At 42.8% G+C, this 20,150-nt stretch overlaps 1 protein-coding gene and 2 non-coding genes across 3 annotated transcripts; 2 read left to right on the top strand and 1 right to left on the bottom strand.

The window, feature by feature from the left end:
• Positions 1-778: 778 nt before the first annotated feature.
• On the top strand, positions 779-16,885 carry LOC119161624 (uncharacterized). Its single transcript, XM_075881122.1, has 5 exons — positions 779-937; positions 6,982-10,647; positions 10,928-11,156; positions 11,299-11,388; positions 13,748-16,885. The coding sequence occupies exons 2-5, from the start codon at positions 10,602-10,604 to the stop codon at positions 13,752-13,754; spliced, it is 372 nt and encodes a 123-aa protein (XP_075737237.1). The 5' UTR covers positions 779-937; positions 6,982-10,601; the 3' UTR covers positions 13,755-16,885.
• Positions 2,351-2,422, bottom strand: TRNAQ-CUG (transfer RNA glutamine (anticodon CUG)). Its single transcript has one exon. It is a non-coding gene; the product is annotated as a tRNA-Gln (tRNA).
• On the top strand, positions 2,507-2,578 carry TRNAQ-CUG (transfer RNA glutamine (anticodon CUG)). Its single transcript has one exon. It is a non-coding gene; the product is annotated as a tRNA-Gln (tRNA).
• Positions 16,886-20,150: the final 3,265 nt, after the last annotated feature.

The raw sequence follows: 20,150 nt of genomic DNA, 5'->3' as shown, positions 1-20,150 counted from the left end.
CCTGTTGTCATGCTCTGTCCTTTCTTTGAATTCTTCATCCAATTCTTTGGTGCTATAAATCCCCATGTCGGCAATATTCTTTTTGTTAATCAGCCCTTTTAGCTCAGTTAATTCAACTTTAGATCTTGAGTGGGTAGCTTTTGTAGATTGTTGTTTCTTTTTTTTTCTTTTTTGTCGTTTGGGAGAGTTTGCTTACTTCTTGCCCTAGTGCTTGAACCTAACTGCAAATGCGTTTTAAGAATCAATGTAGTTTTGGTTTTGTTCATTTCCTCTATGTCATAATTTTTTTCTTGTTCTAAGGCCTCGCATACGAGTGTTCTATGGCAGTGCTGAGAATGCGTGTGACTGTAGCTCTGTTCCATTTTCAGAGGAGCCTTGCAGTTTTTCTGCAAGTTATAATAATAATAATAATAATAATAATAATAATAATAATAATAATAATAATAATAATAATAATAATAATAATAATAATAATAATAATAATAATAATAATAATAATAATAATAATGATGATGACAATAATAATTTTGGGTGCCTTAAAGTTCCGAGTTCAATTTTGGCGGGCTTACTGATGATGATGACTATGCTATTCAAACATGTGAAGAGATTGTTTTCGTCAAACATTTAAAATGAAATATTAAGAACGAAAACGTATTAAGAACGAATCGCCGGTCATCGCTACTGTGTTTGAGGTGGTGGCTGCGTTGAACTTTGTTTGCAACAACTTAGACTTACGTTGGCTCGTTGGCAATGCGTCTGTTTCCTGTGAGGAAAAGTGTCATGGCGACTTCCGTTTTTGTCGTTGGACCAACGCGAAGTTCAAGCTTCGTGTTTATTTGCGGCAAGCACTCTTCCTCGCAATAAATCTACTCTTGAGTGATTACAGTGATGAACACAAATGTTCACAGCTTCATAGTGCACCTCGTGTCAAGGACGGGTAAGCTGTAAACCTCTAACTAATCTCCGGGGGAACGCGCTTTTGCACCATTAATTTCGTGGCAGTGCTGATAATACCGCTCTGTGTTAATGTACCACAATTCGAAAACGTTCTCGCTGCGCAAGTTGCTTACTTTGTACAGCCGCCTGATGAGATGATTGTAAAAGCTAAGACAGATCTTGACATTAGAAGTAAGACTTTCATTGTTTACCATACTTCCGCCGTACGTGTTGCGTATTTCTCTTGTTGCGATACATGTACTCATGATGTACATTTATTGTGTGTGTAATTTAAACACGTTGCTGGTTTTGGGATCATGCGTCGCTCTTCTGCTGTGCCTGATGTACAGCGGGAGCGTTTCAACCAGGTAAAATTGGCTGCGCTGACTCTGAGTGACGGACAAGTCAGCTGCTCAGTGCTGCATAGCAAATTAGGGTGATACGTCACATTTAGCCCACTTCTCAAATTGTTACGCTATTTGAACTAATGAACCACAAAAAAAATTGCAGATGAGCGTCGGCGGGGGGGGGGGGGGGGGGGGGAGGAGAATGTTTTTCGCTTTTGCCCAGGAATTAACTCCTCATTGGTTAGCCAGCAGCATGCTCCGGCGTTTGACGTGCTGGTAATAAAATAAAAAAGATGCAGTTACTAAATATCCTAGTTTCGGGGCTACAGCGTAAAAACATCATTCTTTTTGTTTATTTTATATTTTCAGTCTTAGTATAGTACGGACTAGTCTGTAGACGCAAGATGGCGGGAAATAAACAAAATATGGCAGGAAATAAACGATGAAGAGCAATCATTGGTTCACAAACTCAGTCAAACGATTGCTACAAAGAAACCAAGACAATAGGTGCATTAAAAATCTACGAAAATACAGACAAAAATGAGCTCATATTAACATGGATTATACAAGGCAGTACCAATTTTATTATTTTTTTAAATCAGAACTGTCATGTTATGAAACCAAAAAACACAGAAGTTGTGAGGAAGACAAGCTTAAAGAGATGAAACGTTTGTGAACACGGGTTGTCGCTAGGGCCATCGTCTCAACATGCAGACTTCTTCAAAGCTGCGACTGCCGACCTATCTGAATTGTGTAGGGCAGATTTATCAAGATGAAGGGAACTCACATACACTGGTGCTAACAATCAGCAAATGACCACAAAACATTTCACATATGTTGTACCAATAAGGCCAAAATTCATCCCTTGCCTACCTTAGTGCATTTTGTATATTCTCATGCCCACTAGTGCATTTTGTATATTCTCATGCCCACTCGTTCAACTTAAGCAAAGCAGGGAAGGTCACATGCAAAATCGGGGAGATGAAAATGAGGAGTCGGCATGCTGAAGTGGGTGAGTTAAAGGCCAATCTCCCGTAATGGTTTTGATTCCCGGCGTCGGAAAAGCAAGGTCTCACCGAGATTTGAACTCGGATCGCTGGATTCAGCGTCCAGAGTGATAACCGTTACACCATGAGACCGCACTTTCCGACGCCGGGAATCGAACCGGGCCTTCTGGGTAAAATCCAGATGGCCCAGGTTAGATTCCCGGCGTCGAAAAGTGCGGTCTCATGGTGTAACGGTTAGCACTCTGGACTCTGAATCCAGCGATCTGAGTTCAAATCTCGGTGAGACCTTGCTTTTCCGACGCCGGTAATCGAACCCATTACGGGTTGCGGCAGGGTAAAAGGGGCGATCAATCAAAAGCCCATGAAACAGAAAGAAATGAGGGGCAGGAGGGAGAAAGTGTTTTGCATGGATGGGTAGAAAAGGCGAAGACATTTTGCTGAAATATCTTTGCCTCGAGGAAGCACCACCTGACAATGGGGATAATTAGCCTTATAAATTGCTTGAAAAATGGCTTATTTTTATAGGTTTTCGTTGTGTATGTGCCTAGTCAAATTGGTTCAAGTGCCCCCTTTGAAACATATATACTTGTTGGCTGAAATGTATTAAACTTGCGAGTAAGGTGCAGCAATTTTTCTTTTTCAAAAAGCTGGCTACTGTATTCAAGGTTTAAGATCAATGAACGTATGTCCTGCCCCTATAAATTGCTGCGCCATTGCTTGCAGTTATTTGCCATGATTGCTTGATGCCTATTCAATGAAACGTTAACATGTTGTCCTGTTAGTTCAGTAGGGTTGACAGCTGGGCTAGTTGGTGAGATATCATTTTAACATGTGGTGTTGTAGCGCAACTTCGACGGGGGACACTGAGGACAAGAAAAGCGAGTGTCGTGTTTTCTTGTACTCTGTGTCCCTGTCGATGTTGTGCTACTGTACCATGTTAAAATGTTGCCCTGTCTGTGACAATATGTGTATTTAATCATGTAGATAATGTTTGAACTAGTGCAGGTAAAACTAGATTTTATACTATGCCTAAATCACTTCTAGTGTTTTAACTCTAACATAATCTTGAAGGTGTTTGCAGGTCCTAAATTTTATATGATAACTATGTATTATGAGTACAAAAAAATGTGGGTTTACTTTTCCATGCACTAACATGTCGGGGAACGGTTTCCGGAGTGGCTCGTAGCTAGTTAATGTTGGGTAGTACTTGCGAAAGATATTATTTAAGTTTGGAAGTGCGTTTCGATATTTGATTGTAAAGGCTAGCGGCTGGTTAGGCTGTGCTCTGGGACATGTTCAGCTAGTGATGATTTACTGTTTTTAAAGCTTCATTTTGTATTTTGTTCAGAGTGTTGTGCAGGTCATTTCGCCAAATGTCTCCTTTGTCTTGCTTAATTGATGGGCATAGTGATCATTGTCGCTACAGACGCTTCTTAAACGCTTTGCCTGTCTGATGAATATTTTTTCTTTGCCGTGTCATAGATGAGGGCTTGTGTAGTCTGTGTATTATAGTTGGCTATTCGTTGGCATTATGTAGAGCGTAACCTTTGATTTCTCTGCAAAAGAACTCTAAGACAGCCCCATTAAGATGCGCATCACAAGAATTCACCACTGAAGATTAAATTTCGCCAAACATGTTAGCAGCAAGAACAACATTGTAAACCAAACCAAGATCTTTTTTTGTTTTTCTTATTTTTGTCTGGTTCGACTGGGGGTGGAGTCCACTTCTCCTGCACGTCCTTCCTCCTCAAAATTTAACTTGGCTCTGCCCTGATCATTTTTCTCTTCTGATTGGCATTGCCTGCTATATGTTTATGGTGTGGGCAGAGGATTTGTATTTTTTTCATACCTCACATTAAAGAATGTTTCAATAGATACCGCCATATCTAGGAAGTTAATTTTGTTGAAATGCTAAAAGGGTGGTGCCAGGTGAATTTACTACTAGGTTGGAAATTTTACAATTGACAATTAATGCAATTGTCATGAATACATGTCAGAAAGGAGGCTAGCAGCAGAGCTATTGAATCTATTCTTCAAAATGATTCTATTTTCTATAACATCAGTGTTACCTCAAGACAACCTATCCACTGAAAGATAAAAAACAACATTTAATCCAAGAAAAATGCACGTGTTAGTCTCTGTTTATGATAGAGTTGTAAAGAACAAGTGGAATACATGTCATGTTTTACCACTATTGAACCCATTGGTTGAAACTGTGGAAGGAAACTCTGGAAAGATTTATAGGCCTCTGCTGCTGTAGTCTCGAGCAGTTTGGTTACCTTCACTGCTGCAATGCGACGTGGGTAAAATCACACTGTACAAACTCCGTGCTCCCAACAACAGTTTGCTGTGCTGCTTTGCACTTGATTCACAAGCTTCTTGTGTGTATTTTACAAAAGCATTACACGGATACTGAAGAGAAACAGTGACCTTGTTTAGATTGACAAACTGCACTTTGGGAACTCTAATACCAATGCCATATGTTTCACTATCCCAACTTAATTATTAGCGGAGAAAGTTAAGGTTGAAGTTTCACTATTGAAAGTTGTGCGGAAATGTCCATGCGTGATGTCAAAAGTTTTTAAATGTATTTTTGATAATTTTGCCATTGGCTCTGTGATAGTTTCTGAAACTTCGTATGCAAGGTCTATGACACCCAGAGATGACAATGTCCTTCATTTTTATCGCTTATAAGCTATGTAGAACCAAGCAAACACCATCAAAACTAATGATTTCATGGTGTTTGGTGAGACATTTTCTTTGCCCGGTTTCGCACTTGCCAAGAGTCGTGGCGTGGTAAGAGTGGTGTTGTGAAATCACACTTCAATAGTATGCGAAAAGCTATTTCGCTCTTTAGTTTCCCTTCAACACCCAAAGAAAAAAAAACTGACAAAAATGATGTGAAGTAGCAGACCAGCTCATTCACCTGGCTCAAAGAGAAATGAAAGTCAGTCTATTTGTATGGTTAGGTGTATCACATCTCAATACGTATAATCCTAGGAGGATGGGGGATAGGAAGCGTGACACAGAGTACAATTTATTGCAACAGTCACACATTACTTGTACATTTAAATGAGCCAGTGCACTGTTTTTCTCAAACAAGCAAAAAAAAATATTCAGTCTCACAAGTCTGCAGAACTGTGGTACCTTGTGAGGCGACGTTCATACGCCCGAGCACAGCACTATGAAAATGTCTTTAAACAATTTAACTGCTGTGCACTCCGGTAAAAAAGGTTTGCAATCAAGATAACTGAGTCATTAGCCACTCATTGCAATAAAAGAATTGACACGTCCAGTTTTTGTGTCGTTATTCTCTTGCCATTATTTACTAACTGAATTGAAACAACCAAAACAACAGCTAAGCAAAGCACATCGCCTTTTGAAGGCATCTATTGGCAAACAAAATAATTAGTTATGGCCGTTGGATAGACACTGATGAAAACAGAAGCGGGCACGTTTTCTTCAGCTGTAGGTTGGTGGTACTGTAGCCAGTCGCCGATGAGCGCAGGCCACGTGCTCACGTTTTCCCTTTCATAAACGACGACAGTGTATATAGCCATGCTGACTATGACTGGTAACGTGGGAAGTGTGTCCTCACAAGCTCAAAGGCTACACATGGCTGAAAATTGCCCTCATTTGCACAACTTGTTTGATGGACATGAGAGTTTCACCATAGTGAACTAAAACTTGAAACAGTGAAAACATATTTGGTATGCTGTGTTTCTTCTCTTTGCGTAAAGGTACAAGCTTTCAAGTTCTTAGTACTTTATTGTGAGAGATGCACACTGACCCAAGCACTACCTCCAACTTCATACTACTGTAAAATCTCAAGAAATCACCCCCTTGGTGCTCAAAGATGATCTGTAAGGGGGCCCTTGCTTGGTCTCGGACACTAATTCAATATAGAAGTGCATTTAGAAAAAATGCACACCTGTGTTTCTAATAAAATGCTGTATTGAATACACACGCATTTACTGTTTTACAGACCCGAAGAGAATCCTTGTGTGAAATTTCAGGTGTTATGACAAGGCGAGAAAGATGTTCTACAAATGTTCAGACAATTTGTGACAACTCAGAATGCAGCCTCTAGGCATCACATTGTAAATGTGTTAAAAAAAATCTTGCGCATATATAAGGACTCTCAGAACTTTGGTTCCAAATAACTGCTGCTGCGGAATTCCGTAGTGGAGAACAGGTTGAAAAATAATTGCGGGAGGGGAGGGGGTGCTTGCTGTGTATTTTACAGTGCCCACTCGCGATTAAAGTTGGAATGGAGACACTAGCATGTGCTTTTTTCATAGCATTCCCAGGGCTGCACAAGAGGCCCATTGAATATGACTACCCGTACAACCAAGGACCGCTTGCCACCAATTCAGCTGCTCTATCTGCGAGTGTTCTCTTCACACTATTTTAATTGTGCTATACTTTACAGTAAAATTGCACAATTATTTTCATATTTTTGTGTTTCAAACAATTTTGCTTAAATATATGCAGTCTGAACAAAGTCGACATTTACTACAGTTTTTTATGAGAGCTTATGCTTTGAATTGCAGCCCGAGTCATGCACTGAAGCTCACGCATGCACAGCTTACTCACTGCCACCTTTATTTGGGAGTGGAAAGATAGGCTGCTGCTTAAATTGTACAGGAAAATAAAGGAGAAGGTGTGCTAATTTGCCATGTCTGTTATAGGTAGGTGTACTTGCTGCCAAGGACCTCAAAGGAGGATAAGTGACAGGGGTGGAAATGAATCTGCACTCCAGCAAAGTCCACGACGAGCTAAGTCAAGAACATTATTGAAACGAACCACAAGATAAGCATTTTAAAAACTGCTAATAAAGCATTGTTTTGGCTTCATCATCCAACCTGTGGTTGTTTTTATAATTTCTTTATTTTTCCTGCATCAAAAACCTCAAGCTGAGCATTCCATTGTTATTACTAGTGCATATGTTTGCAGGTGCTTATTTCGCTGCAATCTTGGATAAGATATTTAGTAAATGTGCACAGTGGCCTTAATGTTTATCTGTTCCCTCTTTTGGTTTTAAGATGCACTTTTTTCTAGATTTGCATTTGTCTCTAATTGAAGAGATTTCATACTGATCCTTGGGGCGTGTAGTAAATAACAAGCAACTTTTTCAGGCAAGGTTACCTTATCATTTTCGGTGATATGTGGGGTTTATCGTCCCACAACCACCATATGATTATGACAGATGTCTAACTTTACCATTTCTTGTCAGTAACTTTTAATAAACATTTCTATTTGTCCTGAACATTATTTCTTTGACAGTATAGTGTCATGACTACTGCACAATTGTATAGAATTAGTTTGCCTAATGAAGTTGAAGAAATTTTTTGATTTGCAAAAGGTGTGTGTATGGGCCAACTTGAATACATAAAAAACTGTTTCAAACATCCTCCCATGCCGTAAATGTTTCCTGATGAACTTGTCTTCTGGTTTGAACAAATGTCGAAAAAAAGTCATGGCAATAGGGAAGGCCTTGAAAAATCACAGTGCGAAATAATGTCATAAATTCTGTGATGAACCATACATTCACATGAAAAAAACTGGGAGCAGAATTTTGCAAGCATTGTACATCTATGATGGTTTAGAGAATAATTAATAAAATTAAGTTCGACGGTTTCATGTCGCAAAACTAAAATCTGGTTATGAGATGCACTGTTTCAAGCTAAAGCTTAACTATTTTGACCTCATAATCTCTCTGAGTGCATGGAACTAGGGCACTAGTACATATTACAACTATTTATAACGCGACTCCTGAGGTTCGGAATCAATCCTGTGATCTCGTGCAGAACTGCACGCAGTGGCGGATCCAGAAGGGGACGCTAGAGGCGATCGCCCCCCCCCCCCCAAAGGCCTGTCAGTACCCCCTCCCCCTCTCTTCAGTGCTTGCCGTCCACCTGTTATCGCCAATCAGGACAAATGACTGGGATTCTTTTAAGCACACATTATTAGTATTTATACTGTGATAGAGTTTTTAAGCTAGTAAAAAAACAAAAATAATTAGCACGCCCCTCTCTCCGGTGTTACTTTAAGCAACTCCCATTCCCCTAAAACGATTGGTGGTGAAAGGTACCTAATTTCTGCAGCCTGGTCAGGAGCACGGGCTGGATCCAACCCTGACTGCACGGCACCATTTCCCTTTACCTTAGGGTCAGTATAGCGATACAAACTTTCTTTTAATGCACTACTTCATATTTAAATAAAGACAGCCACATTTACACTGATGATTTTTAAAGCTACATGTGTAGACTAAAAAAGCCTGTATATGCGACCGATGGTATAGCGTCCTGTACAAACAAACAGTATTGCTCATATGATCTACAGCAGAATGCTGAATAACGACACTGCCTTAAACTATAGCTTAAAAAGGAACCTTTTTGTGATGAATGGGAGCTGTGACATATTAATCTCTTTTGGCATCTAGCATCAAACACTGTGCTAAGATGGAGTGAAATATGACAAAGACAGGCAATATAATACGACTTCCGGGTTGTTTAAATGTCTATATTGAAATGCAGAGGCATAAATAAGTGGATAAATATGGTGCTACTACATGTACATGCAACAAAGTGGAACCTCAATACTAATTACTTAATTTCAATTAGTTCTATGACTATAGTGATCACCAGCAATGCTTTTACTGAATGATGTTACCCTCTTCATTAGGTACAATAAAACACCACATTTGAATTATATAGGTTTTCTGTTTACTAAGTTGAGGCATTTGTTATTAGATCATTTGTGCTGTGTTTGACAATCTGGGCAAATGCATGGCAAATGAAACAGCACCTGTTCAATCAGAGCAAAACCACTCTATTCATTACATTGAAGTTCAATATGTTATGACACCATCCTTGCATGCTAAAGAAAATTCGAATAATTTGTGACAATCTTGACTTCAGAGGTATTGAAATTTCTAGACATTTAATGTTCAGGTATTAGCAGTTTGTTATAAAAGGATAGGAAAGAAGCTATATAAAGAGAAAAAAGAGAGCTTAATATAACATTTTTCGGAGGCCAGCAAAAGAGAGTAAGGCCTAGAAAAACAGTTGATTTTCCTTGGTGTTAGCGAAGGGAGTTAAAACTCTATTGCCAAACAATAGCAAAGGCTTCTTTTAATCCCAATAAAGAGAAGCCTTGCCTTGGTTTTTCCAAGAAAGCATTTTCTTTTTGACCACCAAAACCTCCTCAGGGGGTGTTATAGCATCTAAAGATCATAAGTACTTTTACCTCCTCAACTAACTCTAACCAGACAAACTTCCTAGTTGAAATGTATGGCTGCAAGAGGTGAATCGAATTTTTTTATTATGCTTTTAATGGAGAGCAACGTAGGTTCCTTCTGCTCTGCTGTGCATGAGCCTGCAAGCACAGAAACTTATGCAAGTACAAAAGATCTGTACATGGTGACAGACTTCCAATAGTGCTGTGATCAAATGCTCCCAGCTTTTATTTAACTGCAAATAACTTGCTTAAAATGCCGCAGCTGTTGTTTCGTACCTATTGACCACATATTTTAAACAAATACTATTACGCTGTGCTATAACCAGTAGGCATGATGTACCATTTGGGTGCTTTTCAAAAACTAATAGACCGGCTGTTGTAAATCATCTGAGCGTATTTTCACAACCAAAAGTTTATACAGGCAAATGTTGCAACAATATAATTAATTACTCATTAAATATGCCAAGCAGTGGTCTTTGAGTTGCAGTTGAAAATTGCAATACCGTAGTGCTTCATCAAAGTGTCAAGGTCCTCCACTGCCCTGGTCCTTTATTAATGTATGAGGGGTGATCTTTTATTAAATCATTTGCATTATGAAGTGGGAAAAAGCAACAAGACCATAACTGATATTTTTGCCCAAAGTAAATTACTGCTATATCATGAAAAGAAGATGCACCGACCGAAATACGCCACGCTTAACTGCACGTTGGAATGTTTCATGATGTTAATGTTATCGCGTGCCATAAACATATCAAACGACAACGTCACATACAATCAACATCTATACATAGCCTTCATAGAGTACGAGAAGGTGTTTGACTCAGTCAAGACATCAGCAGTAATGCAGGCACTACTGAATTAGAGCATCGAATAATGCTACATAACCTCCCGAGTACCAGCAATAGGGAATTTGTCCAAAATATTGGACATCAAAGACCGAGCGATTACAGCTTTTGCAAAGCTCCTATCGCCGTAAAACCGGTTGTCCAATACCTTTGACAACTGGTGCTGCCATCTGTACCATGGTTTTAAAATTAAAGGTCTCGAAGCGCCGCTAGGAGTATTCATAATGGCGGCGTTCAGTGGTGCGGCATTCTACGGTGTCAATCGCAACCGTAAGTACATTTTTTCGCACTTTGAGCTTATTTAATGTCATTTCATCGGTTAAACGTCAAAGATAATGTTGCAGAGAGCACACGCAGCTAAATATTCAAGCTCTTAACGTCCTTTCTTTTGCCTACGCGGTGTGAGCTTTGACATGTCCGAAAGATTGGACGTCGGGACTGAACCAAGTTGCTTTGTGTGAATTACGTGGCGTGCTGCAGTGTGAACAGAACGTGCTTGCTTCCGATTGCTACTAGGTTGCGGTATGATATGAAATTCTTTTTCATTTAGGAAAAAGGCCACGTGTCGTTGATGAGACGGCCGAAAGAATCCTTGAACGAATCGCCAGAACGGCGACGTCCGACATTGATCTTTCGGACAGTGACGACGACACTTTGGTAGACACTACATTTTCGGCTCCACTTCATACCCTGAGCTCTGAAGAGGACGAAAATAGCGACGATGAATGCCCGTCCACCTCGAAGACGACAAAGGGGCAGTCATGGAAACGCTATGATGGGTAAGGAATAGTAGTAGTATGCGTTTTGGGAAGGTGGGGGTGGGCTAATGTGCTGCAGGAGTGGGCATTGTGACGGTCTGTCATTGCCATGTGAACGGATCAAAAGCAACTCTGCCCTTTTAGGCTGTTTTTCTTCATGCAGGCCACTTCCGTCTTGGATTCCTGACTTCACATCCACCCCTGATGACAGTCAACAACGGGTTTCGTGGAGTCCAAGTGACTACCTCGTTCAGTATGTGCCACATGAAGTCTTCGAGATGATGGCTTTTGCCACGAACACGACACATGTCCAGGAGACTGGAAAAAGTCTGGAGACCTCAGTAGAAGAACTCAAAATGTTTTTTTTTGGGGGGGGGGGGGATTTCACTGACAATGTCCTGCCTGTGCTACCCGCAGATTCGCATGTACTGGATGAAAAAGGCAAGGGTGCCTCTTGTTGCGGATAACATGACAAAGAACCCTCCGCAGGGGCGCCTGTGAAAACAGGCGTTTGGTGTTGTTGAATAAAACAGGTCACTGACCAATGTCAAACAAAACAATGACGTTTCGGGACACGTACGGATCCCTTGTTCACAATGGAATTACGGCTGAGCAACAGGTTCTTATGTAACGTTGAGCGCATGACGCAAAGTCCGGTAGTACACGTGGTTTAGTGTGCCAGATGATCTATTGATTGTGTTACTTGTCGTCTGAATGATTAGTGATTCGAGGTTCAGTCTGGTTGTAAAATTCTTCTCCGTGGCCATGATGCGTGCGTTGTCCCAGCTTATCTCGTGGCCCGTCTTCTCGGCATGCCCTGCGAGTGCATTTGTCACTGTGTGGCCCTTGGCGACGTCATTCTTGTGTTGCATCAGACGTCTGCAGTAATTTCCACTCGTGCCAATGTACACTGATTCGCAATCGGCGCACGGTATCTTGTAGACCACACTGGGAAAGTGTTGCCGAGGGAAAGGATCCTTCACATTTAGCAACTAAGCCTTAAGCTTGCTTGCTGGAACATGCGCGATCTGTACACCACGTTTTCTGAATAGACGGGCTAGGGCTTCGCTTACATGTTGAATATAAGGAATCGATGCACGCTTTTGCGTAGACGATGTGTTATGCATGGCTTGACTAGTTGACTGCAGTTTATGCATGACGGATTTAGTTGTTTGTGCAACAGGTTACATAAGAACCTGTTGCTCAGCCGTCATTCCATTGTGAACAAGGGATCCGGACGGGTCCCGAAACGTAATTGTTTTGTTTGACATTGGTCAGTGACCTGTTTTATTCAACAATGCCTTTACCTGACCAGACGGCATTCCGTCGAACTCTCGACTGCGTTTGGTGTGTAGCGACACCACGGACCCGAGCTAACGGGGAGTTACAACTCCCTCCCACGCCTAGCCGTGCGTGGCTCTGCCGTGCCCGGGCAAAAGGGGATCCTGGGGGTTGAGCCGACGCCGGGTGATTGGACCTTTAAGGCCCCCCGGCAGATGCAATACACCCCTTTGGCCCCGGCTTTACGTAGACGGCACCCCTGGGCTGATCCACCCAGGGGAAATCGGCAGTCGCCTTTTCCTATCTCTCCCCCCCCCCCCCCCCACACCTTCGTCTTTTCTCCTCTTTAAATCTATCCTGTCTTCTAATTTCTTCTGTTACTTTCTCAATTTCACGGGCGGCTTGGGTTAACCTTGTGCAGGTAGCCAACCTTGGCCTACGCGCATTAGGTTATCGTAGCGGTGTACGGCTGGCATCTGCATGTTTCGCGTTTCATGAATCTTGTAGCGTCCCCTCGTTGGGCTCCGTGGTGGGTGGCCGCCATCGTTACTGAATTACAATCCTCTATCATGCATAGAAGCTTTCCACTCCTCAATGATCGTGCCGCTTCAAAGCGCGTACGCACCGAAGAATTTTCCTTTTTCAGCCGACCCAATGAAGTATGCCCTCGTTATCATGTTGTACACAGTGAGAAGCCCCACAAAACAGCCAGAGCAGTGTCCCCGTTCATAGTATCGTGGTCCCTGACAGCCACATTAGGTGATGGCTACAAAGTTACAAAAATGGCTAGTGGCGACCTTCTTTTAGAACTCCGTGACAAAGCACAATTCGACAAACTAAAGAACCTTGCAACATTCGGCGACATTCCCATCAGCGTAACACCTCATCGATCCATGAACTCTGTACTTGGAGTTGTTTCCGACACAGACTTTCTTGACCTGAAAGAGGCTGAACTCCTCGAGGGCTGGAAAGAACAGAATGTGATCAATGTGAAGCGAATCGTCTTCCGAAGGAACAATCAGGAAACCCCCACGAAACACTTGGTACTGACCTTTGCCACCAGTGAACTACCACAAACAATAGAAACTGGCTATACAAAGACACCGATCAGACCCTACATACTAAACCCCCGCCGATGTTACCAGTGTCAATGGTTCGGCCATGGCTCTCACTCAGAGCTGTCGTGGTCGACCTGCTTCTGCCAAATGCGGTGCCCAAGGCCACATCTCTGACAAATGTAATGAAACCCTACTTTGTGTAAACTGTGACGGAGTGGGCTCGGTGGCACTGCCATGATGCGGTCCACTAATCCGCTTCTGTTCATCATGCAGATTATGACGTCCTTCGTCATGCGAATGTTGCTGCCCTTTCCCGCGGAATCAACGAGCGCTTCGTTGGCCAAGGCGAACCCGTGCACCAGCTGTGTCATCAATTTGCAAATCGGAATCGGCAACCAATCGTCCCGTTCAATGGCGCCACCAGCCCAAGCATGGATCCTCGACAAGATGCCATTCGCCCTACCGCCATCGTCAACAGCCAGCCAGCGGCCTATAAAGGAGCAGCGAATACCCCCCGCGCGCTGTGGGCTCGGTGGCACTGCCATGATGCGGTCCACTAATCCGCTTCTGTTCATCATGCAGATTATGACGTCCTTCGTCATGCGAATGTTGCTGCCCTTTCCCGCGGAATCAACGAGCGCTTCGTTGGCCAAGGCGAACCCGTGCACCAGCTGTGTCATCAATTTGCAAATCGGAATCGGCAACCAATCGTCCCGTTCAATGGCGCCACCAGCCCAAGCATGGATCCTCGACAAGATGCCATTCGCCCTACCGCCATCGTCAACAGCCAGCCAGCGGCCTATAAAGGAGCAGCGAATACCCCCCGCGCGCTGTGGGCTCGGTGGCACTGCCATGATGCGGTCCACTAATCCGCTTCTGTTCATCATGCAGGTCTGTAAATCTCATCCTCTTTTCGCTAAAAAAACAAGTAATTATTGTCTTGTGCAGCTACCGAGCCCGCAGTGCTGCTTTTCCATTGTTTTTCAGTGTCTTTCCGTGATTAGATCCCTATTATTGCTTTCCGGTGATATTGAAAGCAATCCTGGTCCCGATAATGCCGCGCTGCTTGCCGAAATGAAGAAGATTTCCGCTGGTCAGGCTAAGATGATCGCTGAAATGCAGGAACTAAAGAACCAATCTATGGCTACGACCGCGTTGCTGGACACGTTAAGTAAAAGGCTGACGGACCTCGAGGGTAATTACCAAAGTGTGATAGCCTTGCAAGGAGACATGCAATCTATACAGGCAGACAGCGAACGTACGGCGCAGCTGATCCATAAACTGGAAGCGCGTGTAGACGATGCTGAAAACAGATCTAGGCGAAATAATTTGGTTTTCTACGGCCTTCCAGATCCGTCTGCATCAGAGCCATCATCAGATTCTGAAAAAATTATTTTACGTCATTGCTCAGATTACCTAAAGGTACAGCTTGAGCCCAAGGATATGGAGCGGGCACACCGAATTGGTCGGCATTCCTGTAACCGCAAACGCCCAATTATAGTAAAATTTGTGTCTTATAAAACGAAGGAAGCTGTTCTTTCAAAAGGACGTAACTTCAAAGGCACTGACTTTAGCGTCGCAGAAGATTTTTCACCAGCTGTTAGGAACGCCCGTAAACACCTTGTCGCCTTCGCTAAAGATAAATCTGCACCCTATTCCTTGCGTTTCAAAACGCTGTTCATGGGCCCAAAGCGGTACGTATACGATGAAGCTTCTCAAACAGTCAAAGAAGCATAGCAACCACAAATCGAGACAAAATTAATCCGTCGTCCGAAACCAACAGGCAAGTCACGTCTTCCCATCTCAGTAATCTTCACTAATATACGCAGCTTCATTTCAAAACGTGAACATGTGTCCAACCTTGTGCTGACATCTAAAAGCAACATGTTAATTCTTACCGAAACTTGGCTTAGCGACCACATTTCAGATTCGGAAGTACTGACAGATTTGCCTAATTTCAGTCTGTTTCGTGCTGACCGACCGAATGCACGAGGCGGAGGTGTCCTCATAGCTGCCAGCCAGGAACTATCGTGCTCTGTTCTTAGTATCAGGTCGAACTTAGAACTACTTTTCATTCATTGTCACGCCGCTCCACAATCAGTACTTGTGGGCGTTTGCTATAGACCCCCCCACAGTAGCCCAGCTTTTGCCATTGAGCTAAACAATGCACTCTTCGAAATAACATCGAAGCACACCAAGGCTAGCCTTCTCCTTTTCGGAGACTTCAATTTTCCAGACATTAATTGGCACAACTTATCTCCCCACTTAGTAAACGAGACGGAGGTAAAAAACTTTCTTGACGTTTGTCTTGATTTTAATCTTAGTCAACTAGTGTCTCAACCAACGCGTATCACGGAAAACACAGCTAACGTATTAGATTTAATACTAACAAACCAACCAGACAAATTATCATCGATCGCCTACCTAAAAGAAATCAGTGATCATAAGGTCATTCACGCGTCCTTTAACTTTGGGGCAGTTCCGCGCTTGAAAGTACAAAAAACTATACATCTTTACAAGAAAGCAAACTACAAAGCTATGTACGATAACCTGTGTGAGTTTTTAGTTTCATTTGAAACGTCTTTCAATAAACGCACCATCCATACAAATTGGCAAATATTTAAAGAAAAAATTAACAGCCTAGCAGACAGATACATCCCAAGGATAGCGATAGGAACGCAACCAGAAAAACCATGGTTCAGCAATTCTTTAAAAAGGTTGGATAACAAAAAGAAACGTTTATACCGAGCAGCAAAAGGTACCACAAATGTATGCGCATGGGATAAATATTACACAGCGGAACGCGCATACTTGTCAGCTGTTCGGGAAGCAAAAAAAACGTACTTTCACGAAGACCTACCCAAGATGCTGGTCAACAATCCAAGGAAATTTTGGCAGGTGATTAATCCTCGAGATATAAACAGCAACACGCTAATTAACGAAGACGGTGAAACGGTCGACGACGTGGAGTGCGCTAACATTTTCAATGCAGCTTTCGCGTCAGTATTCACCAAAGAAGTTAGCTTACCATTTCCTTCTACAGCGTCAAGCACACCTAATACCATGCCAGTTATAACTTTCCATGTTGATGGTATTTCCTCTTTAATTGACAATCTCAAACTATCATCTTCAGCCGGAGTAGACAACATAAACTCAAAAGTGTTAAAAAATACTAAAGATATCAGTGCTGCTTATTTATGTCTATTGTTTTCTCAGTCACTTTCCACAGGCACCATACCTCATGACTGGACGGTGGGAAGGGTTGTTCCAATCTATAAATCAGGGGACAAGAATTCCCCACTTAACTATCGCCCCATTTCACTTACAAGCGTACCTTGCAAAATCATGGAACATGTCATTTATACAGAAATCATGAAATTTTTAGACTCGAATAAATACTTTCATCCTTCACAGCACGGATTTCGCAAAGGGTTTTCTTGCGAAACCCAATTGGCAGCGTTTCTGCATGATCTTCACACAAATCTCGATACTAACCTACAGACAGACGCGATATTTTTAGACTTTGCGAAGGCGTTCGATAAGGTACCACATCAACGATTGCTACTAAAACTATCTTTGGCAAATGTACACCCCGACGTCTTACGATGGATTGAAGCATTCCTTAATAACCGCTCACAGTTTGTCTTTATTAACAACAGCACCTCTGACTCCCTGCGTGTAACTTCCGGTGTTCCTCAAGGATCTGTTCTCGGGCCTCTCCTCTTTTTAATATATATTAACGATCTACCTGGTCATGTAACCTGTAATATCCGTATGTTTGCGGATGATTGCGTCATTTACAAAACCATTACTAATACATCTCACCAAATTTCTCTTCAGGCAAATATTAACCGTCTGCAACAATGGTGTGACTGTTGGCTAATGACACTAAACCCCGCTAAGTGTAAAGTTGTGACATTCTCCCGTCGACGTAACCCTCTGTCCTATTCATATTCAATCAATAACATATCATTAGAAGCTTCGCCCTCATACAAATACCTCGGTGTTACCCTAACTAAAGATTTATCTTGGAACGCACATATCACTAACGTCATCTCATCTTCTAATAAATCACTTGGTTTCCTTAAACGCCACCTAAAACAAGCCCCAAAGCATGTTAGATTACTAGCCTATCAAACCATAATCCGCCCTAAACTCGAATACGCATGCGCAGTATGGAGCCCCCACCAAACATATTTAAGCAACGCTCTCGAAACCGTGCAAAACCGTGCTGTAAGGTTCATACACTCTCAATATTCATATCATGTCAGCGTGTCTTTATTGCGAAAGGACTTAGGTCTGCCGACCCTTGCCCATCGTCGCCGTGTTTTATCACTATCTCTTTTTCATAAGTTTTATCATTGTTCGCTCAATCAAACGCCGTACATTATTCCCCCTGGCAGAACATCGCATCGAACTGGGCACATCAACCATGTGGGCCGCCCCCGCACTCGTACTACTACCTTTTCAGGTTCTTTTTTCTTTCGCACAGCCATAGATTGGAACAGCCTGCCTCACCAAATTGCCGCCCTAACCAGCGCACCCGCATTCATGCAAGAGATATCTCATCATTTTTCAGAATAACAATTACTGGATGTCATTTTTCATCTTTCCAACTGATTGTATATACCACAAAATCATGTAAACCATATTTCCACGTCATGTTTAATAAATGCTTATTCAAATGTCATTTCTAACAATGTATAATGAACATATGTAAACCCACCCCTTATGTAATGCCCCTGTTGGGCTTTTAAGGTAATAAAATGAAATGAAATGAAATGAAATGAGACCACGCGCCATATTCACGTTCTTGTCCATAGTGGAAAAAATAAAAAGACATTATTACACTGAAGATTCGCGAAAATATCTCCTTCAAGGAAGTACGCCGAAGGTGTTCGGCTTTCCACGGCACAACTTACGCTGATGCGGTGCGTCAGGGGGCAGCGTCGCATCAACCTCCGCCACTACCTAGGCTCACGCAAAGTGAGCCATCGGGTGTGGTGGCCGCCCCCATGGTGGAAGCAGCCAAGCCTGCTCCACCTACCAAGCCAGAGACTCAGGCGACTCCATGGTCGTCGGGTCGACCGACCACGTCTCACCAGGCGAGGTCACAAATACGCAACAGCAGCTCGCGTACGCGGGCGTCCAGTGCTTCACGTGAGGCAATGGACACAAACACGGTACCTCAGGTGCCGGAAACGCGGTGGCGTGGCTCCATAAAGCGCGCTAAAAGAACCAAGAAACCAATAACAGGGCCCGGCGACGGCCCTACTACTTAAGTTACAACTTCCCACTTGAACAGCCACTTCATTTCCGTACACACAGCACCACTTTCCATCAAATATGGAAACGCAGATTGTACAATGGAATGTCAGAGGCCTTCTCACAAACCTCGACAATGTCCAAGAACTTCTACACATTCACTCACCAAAAGTGCTGTGTGTACAGAAAACACACTTAAAATCTAAACACACCAACTTTCTACGCAGTTACATTATTTTCCGAAAGGACCGTGATGATGCCGTGGCATCATCTGGAGGTGTAGCTGTTATAGTTAAGCAAGGTTTAGCATGTAAACACTTGAAACTCCAAATGTCTCTTGAGGCAGTGGCTGGTCGAGTGGTGCTTCTAAGAAATCTCGTCACCATTTGCTCTTTACACATACCTCCACATTTTCAACTACGCAAACACGAATTCCAGTCCTTGATAGATGAACTTCCCGAACCCTATCTTGTTCTAGGGGACTTTAATGCACATAACAGGCTATGGGGCAACTCTCGTTGTGACGCCCGAGGTCGACTGATTGAACAGTTTTTTCTCTCTTCAAGCGCGTGTCTCCTGAATTGAAAAGAACCAACCTATTATAACCTCGCTAACAATACCTATTCTTCAATAGACCTAAGCATAGTATCTCCATCACTTGTGCCTCTACTTCACTGGAAAGTCATCACTAATCCCTACGGAAGTGACCATTTTCCCGTAGTATTGAGCACACCTACATCAACTGAATGCCCGCCCCAGGTTCCGAAATGGCTATTAAGCAAAGCCAACTGGGAACAGTTCTATACCATCACTCATTTAAACTGGTGCGACATATGCACTTTAAGCATTGATGCGGCTGTCGACTACTTTACAGCGTCTCTGATCGATGCAGCAACAAAAAGCATACCACAAACGAATGGACACCCTGGAAAACGACGTGTGCCATGGTGGAACTCAGAGTGCCGAAATGCACGCAGGCATCAAAACAAAGCATGGAGGTTGCTTCGGAACTCACCGACAGCCGAAAATCTTGCCACTTTTAAGAAAATGAAGTCTCAGGCCAGGAGAACGCGTCGGCAGGCCAGAAGAGAAAGCTGGCACAAGTTTTTATCAGGGATTAATTCATATACCCAAGAGGCTGAAGTCTGGAACATGGTTGGTGGAGTAGCAGGAAGACAAGTGCATTCACTCCCACTCGTAAACACACATAATGACAGCTTGGAAGATCAGGCGAACTCCCTCGGTGCACACTTCGAGCAGGTCTCTAGCTCGTCACACTATACTGAAGCTTTTCAAAGATATAAAGCAAAAATAGAAACGCATAAACTGGAATACAAGTGTACAAAATACGAGGCATACAACCAACCTTTCAACTTAGCTGAGCTACAAACATCACTAAACTCCTGGAGTA

The sequence above is a fragment of the Rhipicephalus microplus genome, chromosome X (genome assembly GCF_043290135.1).
Source record: "Rhipicephalus microplus isolate Deutch F79 chromosome X, USDA_Rmic, whole genome shotgun sequence".
Lineage (NCBI taxonomy): Eukaryota > Metazoa > Arthropoda > Arachnida > Ixodida > Ixodidae > Rhipicephalus > Rhipicephalus microplus.
The sequence above is the reverse complement of the archived record's forward strand: the minus strand, read 5'-3'. Positions and strand labels throughout refer to the sequence as shown.